This window comes from Ailuropoda melanoleuca, chromosome 12 (assembly GCF_002007445.2).
Source record: "Ailuropoda melanoleuca isolate Jingjing chromosome 12, ASM200744v2, whole genome shotgun sequence".
NCBI lineage: Eukaryota > Metazoa > Chordata > Mammalia > Carnivora > Ursidae > Ailuropoda > Ailuropoda melanoleuca.
This window is the reverse complement of record NC_048229.1, coordinates 41,712,461-41,725,761: the sequence shown is the minus strand read 5'-3', so window position 1 is coordinate 41,725,761 and position 13,301 is coordinate 41,712,461. Positions and strand designations below refer to the sequence as shown.

At 64.3% G+C, this 13,301-nt stretch overlaps 1 protein-coding gene across 1 annotated transcript in view; it reads right to left on the bottom strand.

Moving 5' to 3' along the window:
* Window positions 1–609: 609 nt before the first annotated feature.
* The window catches only part of PEPD (peptidase D), a 115,613-nt gene continuing 102,921 nt past the window's right edge, over window positions 610–13,301 (bottom strand). Inside the window, exons 13-15 of the mRNA XM_034672751.1 lie at window positions 8,522–8,706; window positions 1,790–1,981; window positions 610–1,113 (exon numbers count right to left, since the gene is read on the bottom strand). Coding sequence (XP_034528642.1) covers window positions 976–1,113; window positions 1,790–1,981; window positions 8,522–8,706 — 515 coding nt within the window. The 3' untranslated portion in view covers window positions 610–975. The remainder of the gene's footprint in view (window positions 1,114–1,789; window positions 1,982–8,521; window positions 8,707–13,301) is intronic.

Below are 13,301 nucleotides of genomic sequence, written 5' to 3'. Positions count from 1 at the left end.
AGAACGGTTTGGCACAGAGCTCCCACGCTCCTGGCCGGGGCAGGGCTGCGGGACGGGAGGGACCTGAGCCAGCAGAGGTGAGGATGGGCATGCTGCCATCGGCGGGGCCCAGGCCCAGCTGGCCCCGGCATGCTCCCTGCCTGAGTGGAGTTCGGTCCGCGAGTTTACACTCAGGGAAGACAAATGGCCTCACAAGACACATGGCAGACATGAGGAGGCTCGCCTCTGCCCCGGAGCTGCCCTAGGTGGCCGCATCCGGTGGATGCTGGCTTTGCTAGCGTGTCCCCATGAAAAGGACGTCAGGGACAAGGCATCCCTGCAAGTCTCTGGTTTTATCAAACTGTGCCTTAGTTCCTACCTAAAAACCCTGCCCCCTGCAGAAACCTAGCTTTGAGGCAGCAGCCACGTGGAAAAGGCTGCGTCCTCTACCGGTGAAGTTTCCCTCTGCATGCGGTGAGGCTTCCCCTGTGCAGGGGCAAGGCGCCGTGTAGGGCGGCTCCACGCCTGCGCCTGGGCTCGCGGCTCCCTGCCCTGCAGCGTCTGGGGCCGTGCCCGCCGGGCTCCGCTGCGGAGCGAAAAGGAACAGAGACGAAGCCGTGCACAAAGGCCCGCTTTTGGAAAGCTTTTATTGCAAATTCTACTCTGCACATTGATTTTTGAGAGAAAACACTGGAAATGGATTTTCCCTGAGCATAAGAATACAAATGATAGCAAAACACAGTTTAGCTGCTAGTCAAGAGAATTATTTTCCATTAGCACTTCAAAAGCCACTGTCGTTCAAGCAAAGTAAAGCAGATTGAGGCGCGATCCCGCAGAAGGTTAAGGAAGAGACCCCCCCTGCCCCCGAGGAAGCGCGCTCGAACGTGGACGCAGCCATGTGGTTTCTGCACGCCCATCTCCAGGCAGGAGGCTGCCCATCGTGAAGACAGGGTGCCGGGCTGGGTCCCTGGTCCCAAGGGGCACTCCCAGCTGGCTCTACTTGGGGCCAGAGAAGGGAGTAAAGGCCTTGTCACTGCCTGCCATGCACGCTTCAATCTCGTCCACTGTGCGGGGCACACAGGTCAGCAGTTCCATGCCGCTGGCAGTCACCACGACGTCCTCCTCGATCCGGACCTGCGTCACAATGACAGATACTCATGGGGGCGCCTGGGTGGCTCAGTCGGTTGAGCGTCCGACTCCCGGGTGTCGGCTCAGGTCATGATTTCATGGGTCCTGGCATCAAGCCCCAAGTCGGGCTCCACGCTCAACAGGGAGTCCCCTTGAGTTCTGACTCTCTCTCCCTCTGCCCCTCCCCCTACTCAGGCGTGTGAGCGTGCTCTCTCTCAAATAAATACATAATCTGAAAAAGAGAAAACCCCCCTCCCAAAAAAAAGCGAAGAATGACAAACACTATTTCGGAGCTGGCCTCACGCACCAGATTAGAGGGTCAGACCAGCCCCTTCTAAGGAGCGGTCTATTCAACCACGATGGAAGGGGCTGGCCTCCAGGCCTCGGTCGGAAGCTGTTGAGAAGCAGCCCCCCCCATGGGGCCATCTGCTCCTGCCACCTGCCCACCCTGTCCTTGCTGCTTGCCCGGTGGACAGGGGTCCCCCGGAGTGGGCCGGGGCTTTGTGGAATCTGCATGTGTCTTGTTGGGGAGTGAAGCATTGGCCTGTGACAGACCATGAGAAAGCGCAGGCCGCGTCCTTCTCAAGGGAGGAGTGAAGATCACCCCCTCCCCCCAGGGCTCCGCAGCGTGCGCGTGTGGGTGTCCTGGAGCCGGGAGGGGCGGGGGGCAGCGGGCACTCACCCCACCGAATCCCCGGAAGCGCTGCAGGACTTCGCGGTTGAAGAAGCAGGCACGGGCCGGGTCGGCCAGGGCCTCGTCCAGGAGGTGGTCGATGAAGTAAATGCCCGGCTCCACGGTGAGCACCATGCCCGGCTCCAGGTGCCGCGTGGTGCGCAGGCTCCGCAGGCCAGGCTCATCGATGCGTTCCACGCCCTGCGAGGAGGGGAAGGGCCCGGAGGACCTCAGCGCTGGCGCGGATGGGGGGGCCCTGGCGCGGTGGCAGTCAAGTGGCCGCAGACCCCTCCCTGCCAGGGCGGGTGCTGCTCGGGCCAGAGGCCTGGCGCTGGCCCCAGGGGGGCTGCTCTTGCTGGGGCTGCCAGGGAGGCTTTGTGGCCACGGGTGCTTGGGTTGAGACCCTCCACTCTCAGCAGACACCCCCAGACTTGGCCGGTTCCAGCCCCTCGTTACCCCCAGCGCTGCCTGCGGGAGCCCTGCGGAAGCCCTGTGGACACCTATGCACACACACGCAGGGCGAGCTGCCGGAGCTGGCCGCCCTCCCCCAGGCCCTGGCCCCGCCGGATGGCCGGCAGAAGCCCAACTCGGGAAGCCAAAAAAGCTCTTAAGGAGGCTTCCCGGGCTACATCGCTTCTTCCAGGCAGCTCAAGTGGAAACCAGCCCTAGACGTGCTGGGCCCTGCTCCCCCAGGCCGAGACCCAGGTTTTCCGTAGGGCCTTCCAGGAGGAGGGACAGGTGCTGTCCCCAGGATGGGCCTGCCAGCGCCAGTGCTGTGCACACGCACGGACGCACGTGGAGCCTGTGTGCGTGGCCTGGGGGCATGGCCTCAGAGGAGCACACGTGGGGGTCGGCGCCCGCCCGGGCCCTCAGCCAAGCCCCAGGGAGTGGCTCCTGCCCTTGAAAAAGTGAGCGGCAGTGACAGCTGCCCCCCCGCAGAGGCACCCTCTCCCCCCAAATGCACACCTGGCCTGGGCCCCTCAAGTCACAGGGGCATCGCCAACACCTGTCTCCCTGGGTCCCCGAGGCCCCTGGCCCAGGCCCGGGAGCGAGTGGGCAGCGAGCAGGCGTCTGGCTAGGCTCTGAGCCGGCCCTGCCCCACTCGCAGCTCTCCCCTGGAAGCCCAGCTGCTGGAGATGGAGCTGTCATTTCTGACTGTTTGGGGCCCAAGAACATCAGACTTCCATTAGTGGTTCATGTAAGGTAACCAGAAACAGGCTGGCTTGGCCTCCACAGCTGGGCACAGCAGGGAGCCTGTGACTAGGATTCCATGAGGGTGGGGACAGCAGGGCACACAGAGAAAACTCGTGCACAGCCACCCTGACCTGGCGTGAGCCAGGCCAGGGCGGAGGTGAAGAGGGGACACGAAGGCACCGTGACCCCTGATGGCCTGCGCTCTGGGCACAGATGGCCATGTGGAGTAGCACCCGACCCCGTGACACCTTCTGCCTGGAGGGGCTAAGCGGAAGGGCCGGGGACGTGTCCCCGACTCGGATGAGAGGTGCTTGTGGGTCCGGCCAGTGGCCTCCTGCCCTCTCAAGTCTGTGCCTGCCCCTGTCCCTTGCCTACGTGCTACCAGCTAGGTGCCTGTCCCTTTCCCTCCACTCAAGGTTGTCAAAGCCGGGGGCCCGGCAGAGGCAGCAAACTGGTAGGGTCAGGTCTCCCCGTTCCCGGTCAGACTGTGGGCCCATGCCGGGCTGCCCCAGGGGCGTGCCTTGGGGAAGCTGATCTGCTCAGGACTGTATATAGAGACAAGCCTCCGGAAAACTTCAGGACCACCCCTCCAGGTGTGGGTGAGGGGAGAGTGGAAGGGGTCCTGGGGGCAGGACAGTAGGCCTGCCGCAGCCCACCGACCTTTATCCCTTCACAGCATTAGCTCCCAGGAGTCCCCCACCACCAGCGCCGCCCGAGCAGGGCTGGGCGAAGCACGGGCACTGGGCAGTGGAGAACAGACCCCCCCCCCCAAGGGGAGAGGCTGAGCCCCCCTGCCCCTCCAGCCCCGGGGACCTAAGCCCTGTTGGGAGTCAGGGGTGCCTGCCCATGCCGGGTCCACACCAGCTTCCGCCAGGGCAGCGGGCCGGACGGGGCCTCTACTTTTACTGGGCTCTGAGCAGAGGAGACCCAGATGTGTCTGTAGGCCTGAAATAAAACAAACGACTTTTATAGGAAAAGCCATATTTTTTCTACAATGTTTATCTGTCAAAAGAATAGACTCTGTGAGCACAAAGGGCTGCTTACTGGAAAAGATAAAACAGTTTGCTGCCAATTTTCTCTGGTGGAAAAAAAGCGCTCTGGCGACTAATGAATAACGAGCCTCAGTTAACAATGTCTGGAAGGCCCTGCTCTTGGCTCCCTGCACACGATGTGATGGATAGAAATTAGGAAATTAAAACTGATTTTGTTTCTCCAAATTTAACTGTTTACACTTGAGGAAAAAAATAATTGAATAATAATGCTTCTCTTGAGCAATTTTTCCCCCCCAAAAATCATTCTTCGTGCTTTCAAAATACCCTGCAGCCAACAGGCCAAGCCTAGTCTTGGCTAACTGGCTGGGGGGCCCCAGGGCGTGCGCTGATTGCATAATCAGCCCCCTGCACCTTGGGCGCCAGGCCAGGCGGCAGGGCCGGGCTCACCCCCACCCACCCGGGGCCCGGAAAGGCTGCAGCCACCTGCCGGGCAGGGCCTCCCCAAGGCTGCCTGCAAGCGGCCTCTGGGTGGTCCTTTCGAGAATCGGTGGGTAGGAAGGGGAGGGGAAAGCCCGGTCTGGAAATGCCCACAGAAGCCTCCCTCTCCTGCTAAGGGTGCTTGGAGGGGCTGCAGATGAGAAGGCCAAGGGGGCGAGCTGGCCCGGGGGCTGGGGCTGCTGCTGGGCCTGTGAGGGGCGCTGGGCTCTGCCAGTCCCAGGAGGACCCGGGTCAGGCGCCTTATGGCAGTGCCTCGCTGCCCTGGCCTGCACGAAGCAGAGGCAGGAGGACACGATGGTTGCAGTGCCAGTCCCGACACTGAGACCCAGCTTTGGGGTTCCCACTGCTCTGTGGGAACTGCGCACTGACCAGAGAGCTACCACCCCGCAGGCCAGGGGCTCCCCCCAGTGCACAGCCCGGGCTCACCAGGCACAACGCACACGTCTGCCACCAGGCCCTGAGGCAGGGGCCACCGGAGGAGGCACACTCCAGGGAACCCCCCTCCCGAACCCCGCAGCGGCCCACGGCCAGGCCCAACCAATGGGTGCAGGGGGAGGAGGGGTGGGGGGGCCCCGTGGGACCCCATCTTCCTCCTCTTGCCTACTAACACCCCAGCTGTCTCCCAGAGCCCCGCCCCGCCCTGGGGAGAGCCACTCATGCTGACGTGTCCACACTGACCTCGGGGTAGCCTCCCACGTCGTGCACATCAATGCCCAGGAAGTGGCCGAGCCCGTGAGGCATGAACACGGCTCCCAGGTGGGCCTGGACCATGGCATCAATGCTACCGCTCAGGACGCCGATGCGGGCCAGCTCCTCCAGGTGGATGCGGTCAGCCAGGCGGTGCATGTCAGGCCACCAGACCCCTGTGGCTCCAAAGGAGGCTGTAATGAGCTGTGGAGACTGGCTGTCTGGCCGGAGCTCCCCGAGGGAATGTTTGGGGGACCCACAAAGCCCTCGCACGGGCTGAGGTGGGAGGGCCAGTAGCGGGTGGTGAGGGTGCCGTGCCCGGGCCAGCTCTCCAGGCTGGGCTTTCCCTGCAGTAACTTGGGACCTCGAGACCCTTCCTCTCTCCCCATCGTGCTCTCAGGGATAGGCTCCTGTCACCCACAGCCAGGCGCCCAGCCCACGACATGTCCGCCCTCAGCCAGTGCGGGCCTTCTGGGGCCAGGGGAGCCTGGGAAGATCCCTGAGCATCAGAAGGAGGAAAGCATCTGTCCCCAGAAGATGGGGGGCAGCCTCAGTGAGCCCCAGACCAATCCCTGCACACCCCTAAGTGGGGCTGAATCACCCTTGGAACCCCTGTGGGGAGCGGAGGTTTCCGGGGTGAAGGCGCACCTGGCACGGCCTCGTGGCCTGGCTGGCAGGGGTCTGCGGCCCCGCCCGCTATAAGCAGGGGTGGACCATCTCCATGGCAGCCCAGACATCCAGGCCCCAGACTGCTGATCAAACTCATCTTTGCCCCATGTGTCTGAGGCAAAGGTCACCGTGGACAGCATGTCCCCAGGCACTGAGTTTCGGGGTGAGCAAGCTCTGGGGCTCCGCCCAGGGCTCTCAGGCAGCCACCCGCCCAGAGCCTCGGCCGGCGGTTGCCAGGGCATGCTGGCCCCGCCCACGGGGCTGCTGAGTCCCCACCTTCAGCCTCGCTCCACGGCACCGGGCACCGGGCCCTCGGCCTAAGCACCAGACAAGGATCGGGTCGNCTCTGGGGCTCCGCCCAGGGCTCTCAGGCAGCCACCCGCCCAGAGCCTCGGCCGGCGGTTGCCAGGGCATGCTGGCCCCGCCCACGGGGCTGCTGAGTCCCCACCTTCAGCCTCGCTCCACGGCACCGGGCACCGGGCCCTCGGCCTAAGCACCAGACAAGGATCGGGGCCANCAGACTTCCATTAGTGGTTCATGTAAGGTAACCAGAAACAGGCTGGCTTGGCCTCCACAGCTGGGCACAGCAGGGAGCCTGTGACTAGGATTCCATGAGGGTGGGGACAGCAGGGCACACAGAGAAAACTCGTGCACAGCCACCCTGACCTGGCGTGAGCCAGGCCAGGGCGGAGGTGAAGAGGGGACACGAAGGCACCGTGACCCCTGATGGCCTGCGCTCTGGGCACAGATGGCCATGTGGAGTAGCACCCGACCCCGTGACACCTTCTGCCTGGAGGGGCTAAGCGGAAGGGCCGGGGACGTGTCCCCGACTCGGATGAGAGGTGCTTGTGGGTCCGGCCAGTGGCCTCCTGCCCTCTCAAGTCTGTGCCTGCCCCTGTCCCTTGCCTACGTGCTACCAGCTAGGTGCCTGTCCCTTTCCCTCCACTCAAGGTTGTCAAAGCCGGGGGCCCGGCAGAGGCAGCAAACTGGTAGGGTCAGGTCTCCCCGTTCCCGGTCAGACTGTGGGCCCATGCCGGGCTGCCCCAGGGGCGTGCCTTGGGGAAGCTGATCTGCTCAGGACTGTATATAGAGACAAGCCTCCGGAAAACTTCAGGACCACCCCTCCAGGTGTGGGTGAGGGGAGAGTGGAAGGGGTCCTGGGGGCAGGACAGTAGGCCTGCCGCAGCCCACCGACCTTTATCCCTTCACAGCATTAGCTCCCAGGAGTCCCCCACCACCAGCGCCGCCCGAGCAGGGCTGGGCGAAGCACGGGCACTGGGCAGTGGAGAACAGACCCCCCCCCCCAAGGGGAGAGGCTGAGCCCCCCTGCCCCTCCAGCCCCGGGGACCTAAGCCCTGTTGGGAGTCAGGGGTGCCTGCCCATGCCGGGTCCACACCAGCTTCCGCCAGGGCAGCGGGCCGGACGGGGCCTCTACTTTTACTGGGCTCTGAGCAGAGGAGACCCAGATGTGTCTGTAGGCCTGAAATAAAACAAACGACTTTTATAGGAAAAGCCATATTTTTTCTACAATGTTTATCTGTCAAAAGAATAGACTCTGTGAGCACAAAGGGCTGCTTACTGGAAAAGATAAAACAGTTTGCTGCCAATTTTCTCTGGTGGAAAAAAAGCGCTCTGGCGACTAATGAATAACGAGCCTCAGTTAACAATGTCTGGAAGGCCCTGCTCTTGGCTCCCTGCACACGATGTGATGGATAGAAATTAGGAAATTAAAACTGATTTTGTTTCTCCAAATTTAACTGTTTACACTTGAGGAAAAAAATAATTGAATAATAATGCTTCTCTTGAGCAATTTTTCCCCCCCAAAAATCATTCTTCGTGCTTTCAAAATACCCTGCAGCCAACAGGCCAAGCCTAGTCTTGGCTAACTGGCTGGGGGGCCCCAGGGCGTGCGCTGATTGCATAATCAGCCCCCTGCACCTTGGGCACCAGGCCAGGCGGCAGGGGGGCTCACCCCCACCCACCCGGGGCCCGGAAAGGCTGCAGCCACCTGCCGGGCAGGGCCTCCCCAAGGCTGCCTGCAAGCGGCCTCTGGGTGGTCCTTTCGAGAATCGGTGGGTAGGAAGGGGAGGGGAAAGCCCGGTCTGGAAATGCCCACAGAAGCCTCCCTCTCCTGCTAAGGGTGCTTGGAGGGGCTGCAGATGAGAAGGCCAAGGGGGCGAGCTGGCCCGGGGGCTGGGGCTGCTGCTGGGCCTGTGAGGGGCGCTGGGCTCTGCCAGTCCCAGGAGGACCCGGGTCAGGCGCCTTATGGCAGTGCCTCGCTGCCCTGGCCTGCACGAAGCAGAGGCAGGAGGACACGATGGTTGCAGTGCCAGTCCCGACACTGAGACCCAGCTTTGGGGTTCCCACTGCTCTGTGGGAACTGCGCACTGACCAGAGAGCTACCACCCCGCAGGCCAGGGGCTCCCCCCAGTGCACAGCCCGGGCTCACCAGGCACAACGCACACGTCTGCCACCAGGCCCTGAGGCAGGGGCCACCGGAGGAGGCACACTCCAGGGAACCCCCCTCCCGAACCCCGCAGCGGCCCACGGCCAGGCCCAACCAATGGGTGCAGGGGGAGGAGGGGTGGGGGGGCCCCGTGGGACCCCATCTTCCTCCTCTTGCCTACTAACACCCCAGCTGTCTCCCAGAGCCCCGCCCCGCCCTGGGGAGAGCCACTCATGCTGACGTGTCCACACTGACCTCGGGGTAGCCTCCCACGTCGTGCACATCAATGCCCAGGAAGTGGCCGAGCCCGTGAGGCATGAACACGGCTCCCAGGTGGGCCTGGACCATGGCATCAATGCTACCGCTCAGGACGCCGATGCGGGCCAGCTCCTCCAGGTGGATGCGGTCAGCCAGGCGGTGCATGTCAGGCCACCAGACCCCTGTGGCTCCAAAGGAGGCTGTAATGAGCTGTGGAGACTGGCTGTCTGGCCGGAGCTCCCCGAGGGAATGTTTGGGGGACCCACAAAGCCCTCGCACGGGCTGAGGTGGGAGGGCCAGTAGCGGGTGGTGAGGGTGCCGTGCCCGGGCCAGCTCTCCAGGCTGGGCTTTCCCTGCAGTAACTTGGGACCTCGAGACCCTTCCTCTCTCCCCATCGTGCTCTCAGGGATAGGCTCCTGTCACCCACAGCCAGGCGCCCAGCCCACGACATGTCCGCCCTCAGCCAGTGCGGGCCTTCTGGGGCCAGGGGAGCCTGGGAAGATCCCTGAGCATCAGAAGGAGGAAAGCATCTGTCCCCAGAAGATGGGGGGCAGCCTCAGTGAGCCCCAGACCAATCCCTGCACACCCCTAAGTGGGGCTGAATCACCCTTGGAACCCCTGTGGGGAGCGGAGGTTTCCGGGGTGAAGGCGCACCTGGCACGGCCTCGTGGCCTGGCTGGCAGGGGTCTGCGGCCCCGCCCGCTATAAGCAGGGGTGGACCATCTCCATGGCAGCCCAGACATCCAGGCCCCAGACTGCTGATCAAACTCATCTTTGCCCCATGTGTCTGAGGCAAAGGTCACCGTGGACAGCATGTCCCCAGGCACTGAGTTTCGGGGTGAGCAAGCTCTGGGGCTCCGCCCAGGGCTCTCAGGCAGCCACCCGCCCAGAGCCTCGGCCGGCGGTTGCCAGGGCATGCTGGCCCCGCCCACGGGGCTGCTGAGTCCCCACCTTCAGCCTCGCTCCACGGCACCGGGCACCGGGCCCTCGGCCTAAGCACCAGACAAGGATCGGGGCCAGCAAAGCTCCCCGGCCCGGCCCCACCCCACCCCACCGGGCTGAGTTTGGGGAAGGCCACATGGTGGCTGAGGCCAGTGGGCCACATGGTGGCTGAGGCCCCAGGGCCAGGCAGACAGGGTGGGGGCATGCACCATTGTGCACTGCTGTAGCCAGAGAGGTGGCCAGTGCCGGCCTTTGTGGCCCCCTCCACGTGGGGGGCGACCCTGGCTCCCAAGATGCAGCCCCACGATGCCCTGCCCTCCACGTCCCCCCACATTCAGCATGATGATGACGGCTGTGGCAGAGAGCGCCCTGGCATCCCGCACCATCGCGGGCCTGCATGGACCCTGTGCTGGCAAGGGCTGGGCTCAGGGCTCGGAACCTCTGTGGCTGGCAGGGGTCAGTCCAAGGGCTCCATCAAGGGGGAGAGAGATGACGGCCCACTCTGGGACATGGGCCATTGCCCCTCAGACACGTGCTGGGTGTGTCTGGCCTCCAGGTGCGCCCCCTTCTCCACCAGGGCAGAGGCCCCACAGTCGGGGTCTTGGACTCGCTGGAGACACAGGGCTGACCCAGCCTCCAGGATAGCCAGGGTCCAGGCTCTGAGCGGGAGGCTAGGGCTGCACCCTGGCCCATTCGCAGGGAGGCTGAGGGGAGAAGATCCGTCTCTAGAGACAGGGAGCCTCCTTGGAGTCCAGCTCCCGAGGCCAGCCCTGTTCTGTTCTACCTGCCAAGACCACAAAGCCCTACGGTGAAGGTGGCATCCTGGGCTCTAGCTTTACCCGCAGCACTCGGGGGAGGGCCCGGTTCGAAGTCCTGGAGGTGGAGCCAGGTGGGCGGCAGGCATCCTCAAACGCAGAGCTGGGCAACAGATCCCAGCTCAGCGGCTCGCCCGCCTCCGTGAGCCTCAGATGCCTCCTTCTGTCACACAGGGCTGCGACGCTGACCCTAGAAAGCCGGCCGCAGAGGCTCTGGCATCGACCGGGAGACCGGGTCAGTATTCCCCCAAAACTGTCGGTGGCCCAGCCAGACACCGGTCCAACCCTTGATGTTCGCTGTGCTCCTGGGGCACCAGCCCGAGCCTTGTGTCCCCGTTCCTCCCTGAGGCCGACCTGCTCTACCTCGCCGTCCCCAGGCCAGGCCACCTGTCACAGATGCACACGGAGGCCTCTCTGAGTCAGCCCCATTGCCTGCGACTCCTCAATCCCCAGGGCCCAGCCTGGAGAGACCTTCCCCAGAACACTCTCCCCCCTGGTCCCAGTTATGCCCCTCCCTGCACCTTGTCCCCTAGCCGGGCCTGCCTGCTTGCTTCTCCTGTCTCTGGACCAGAGAGCCGCTGCCTCCCCTGGGCACCCCGGGCCTGGCCTAGCCATGGCTGACCCCCCGACTCCACAGCGACTCCACTTCTCTTGGGCAGGGGCCTTTTCTGGTGGCCAAAGGGGAGCCTCAGGAAGCAGCCTGACGTCAAGCCCGGCTGACTTCCAAGTGGGCTGCGGCCTCGGCAGAGGGGAGAGTCAGGTATAAATCATGCTCCGTGCTGGCAGCCCGGCTCCTCTCCTGTCCTCCTGGGACCGGACGCGAGGGCCCAGGCGGTCCCCATGGCGCCTCTAGTCCTCCTCGACTGTGCTCCTCGGGGCCGGCCTTGCACACGCTCTCGTGGCTGGCAGTGGGCTGCTGCCTGTGTGTGGTTAGGGTTGTGACAGTGATTCAACCTCCAGCAACTTGGCCCCAGTGTTTGGCCTGGATGGTGGTTACGACACCCTGGGCCAGGGCAGGGGCCCCGAAGTGTGTGAAGGTTGCTGTCCTTGGGCTGGGCTGGAGGAGTGGATGTGAATCAGGGGACTCCAGCGGCTCCCCCCCAAGCTCAGCAGCCTGCCGGCACCTCGGGGCCCAGCGGCCAGCCAGCCCGAAGGCCCAGGGGTCCCCTCAGCCTGCTCGTACTGGGGACGGACGCCACACTGGGGAGCACACTGCAGACCGGGCGTCATCAGCCCTGCCTGCCCTCCCACCTCCAGCAAGCGCTGAAGCGTGTCCTCTTTTCCCTGGACATCTCCTGAACCTGGCCCCTGACCTCCCCTGGCCTCCTGCCGCTTTCCTGCAATGCCTCATTCCCCCTGCATCCTGCACGAGGCCGGGTCAATGGGCCACTCTCTTTAGAACATGGGTCAGACGAGGCTGGTCCCTTCCCTGAGGACAGAGCCCCAAGTTCCTCAGTCTAGCCTCCTGTTCACCCGTCCCTGGGCCTGTAGCCCCGGTGGTGTTGGCACCTCCCGGAGCCTTCCACCTGCTGGCTCCTTAGCTGGGACCACCTCTCCAAAGCCCCCCACCTTCCCACACTCACTCCCATTCTTCCTGTGGGCCTCTGTTAAGGCTTTCTCCAGGAAGCCCTCCCGGACTGCCCCCGTGCTATCAGAGCTCTTCCCGCCAGAGGATGGTGGTGGACATGCCTGCCGTGGCCTGGTCAAAGCCTCTGTGCCCTGAGAGGAGGGACCCGTGTCCCGCTCCATGCCTGAAAACTGTGTGGCCTGAGGAGGAGCCCCAGCCTCTCTCGTGGCTCTCCTGCAGCCAGTGCTGTGACCTCATGGGCCTGGGATCCGGGTGCCCCCAACCCTGGTCCTCTGTGCACTCAGATCCCAGGGTGCTAGGCCAGCATCTGGGTTTGTGCCCCACCACCTGGCTGTGGGCTCCAAGGGCCCAGAGCCCTGGTGCCCAGGCACCAGCATGTGTCATAGGCTGGTCTTCTGTGCCCACCTGACGCCTCTCAGGCAACACCTTCCCCCGACGGGGCCCGGGCCCAGGCTGGCTCCTTGGGGCCTCAGCAGCACCACTCACAGCCCAAAGCCTCCTGCCCAGAGCACGGCAAACCCAGGGCCTGGGGCCCGAGCTCAGCCAGGAGGGCCCGGAGAGCTGAATCCTCATGGCTGCTCTTAGACAAAGAGCTCACTTCATCCAAAGACAACGGCCCTCGGGAGACCCTGTGTGCGCCAGGCCCTGGGGGTGCCGCAAGCAAGGCGCAGGGCCGGGTCCCAGGGCAGGCCCCGTGGGCTGCAGGGAGCCGTCTGGTAGGCCAAGCTGGCGCGGGGCTGAGGGCCTCCGGCCCACCCTCCCCAAGACCCATCTGCTGCCAGGACCTCCGGGGACCCATTCACCCTGCAGGAAGGGCAGGGGGCAGTGTGCGTCCCGGCCTGCAGGCGCCTCCATGCTGAGTGGAGCATGGCGGCTCCTGAAGCCTCTGCAAGCAACACCCCCCACCCCTTCCCGCCTACAAAGAGCCCCAGGGAGTAAAGGAGGCCAGGGAGGGTGGGAACTTGCCCACCATCCTACAGCCAGCAGGGGGGCCTCTCAGGACAGCAGGGCCACACAGGGCCCTCTCCAGACAGCCCTCCCTGCCCTGACTCCTGTCACAGAGGAAGCCCACGGTCTGCGTGGCGATGCCCCCGCACCTCCATCTGCGGCACCCCTGCATGCCTCGCCATTTCAAAGAAGAGGTCTGAGGGGAGTCCTGCAACTTGAGCCCCTTCCCCCGTCCCTGCCCTGCAGGGAGACAGAGCTGCCAGAGGCACCCCAACCACAGGCCATAGCAGATACATGCCGGGCCAGGGGGGCCCGCATGGCTCCGGGAGGGCCCTCGTCCTGCCTGCTCCTCACTTCGCATTGGCTGCGCCTCCCCTCCATGCAGGTGGCCGGGACTCTGACTGCAGCAGAGCAGGGAGTGGGGGAGGGGAGCTGCGCACACCTGCACAGGTGTGGAACGAGGGACGGTCATTTGCACAGACAG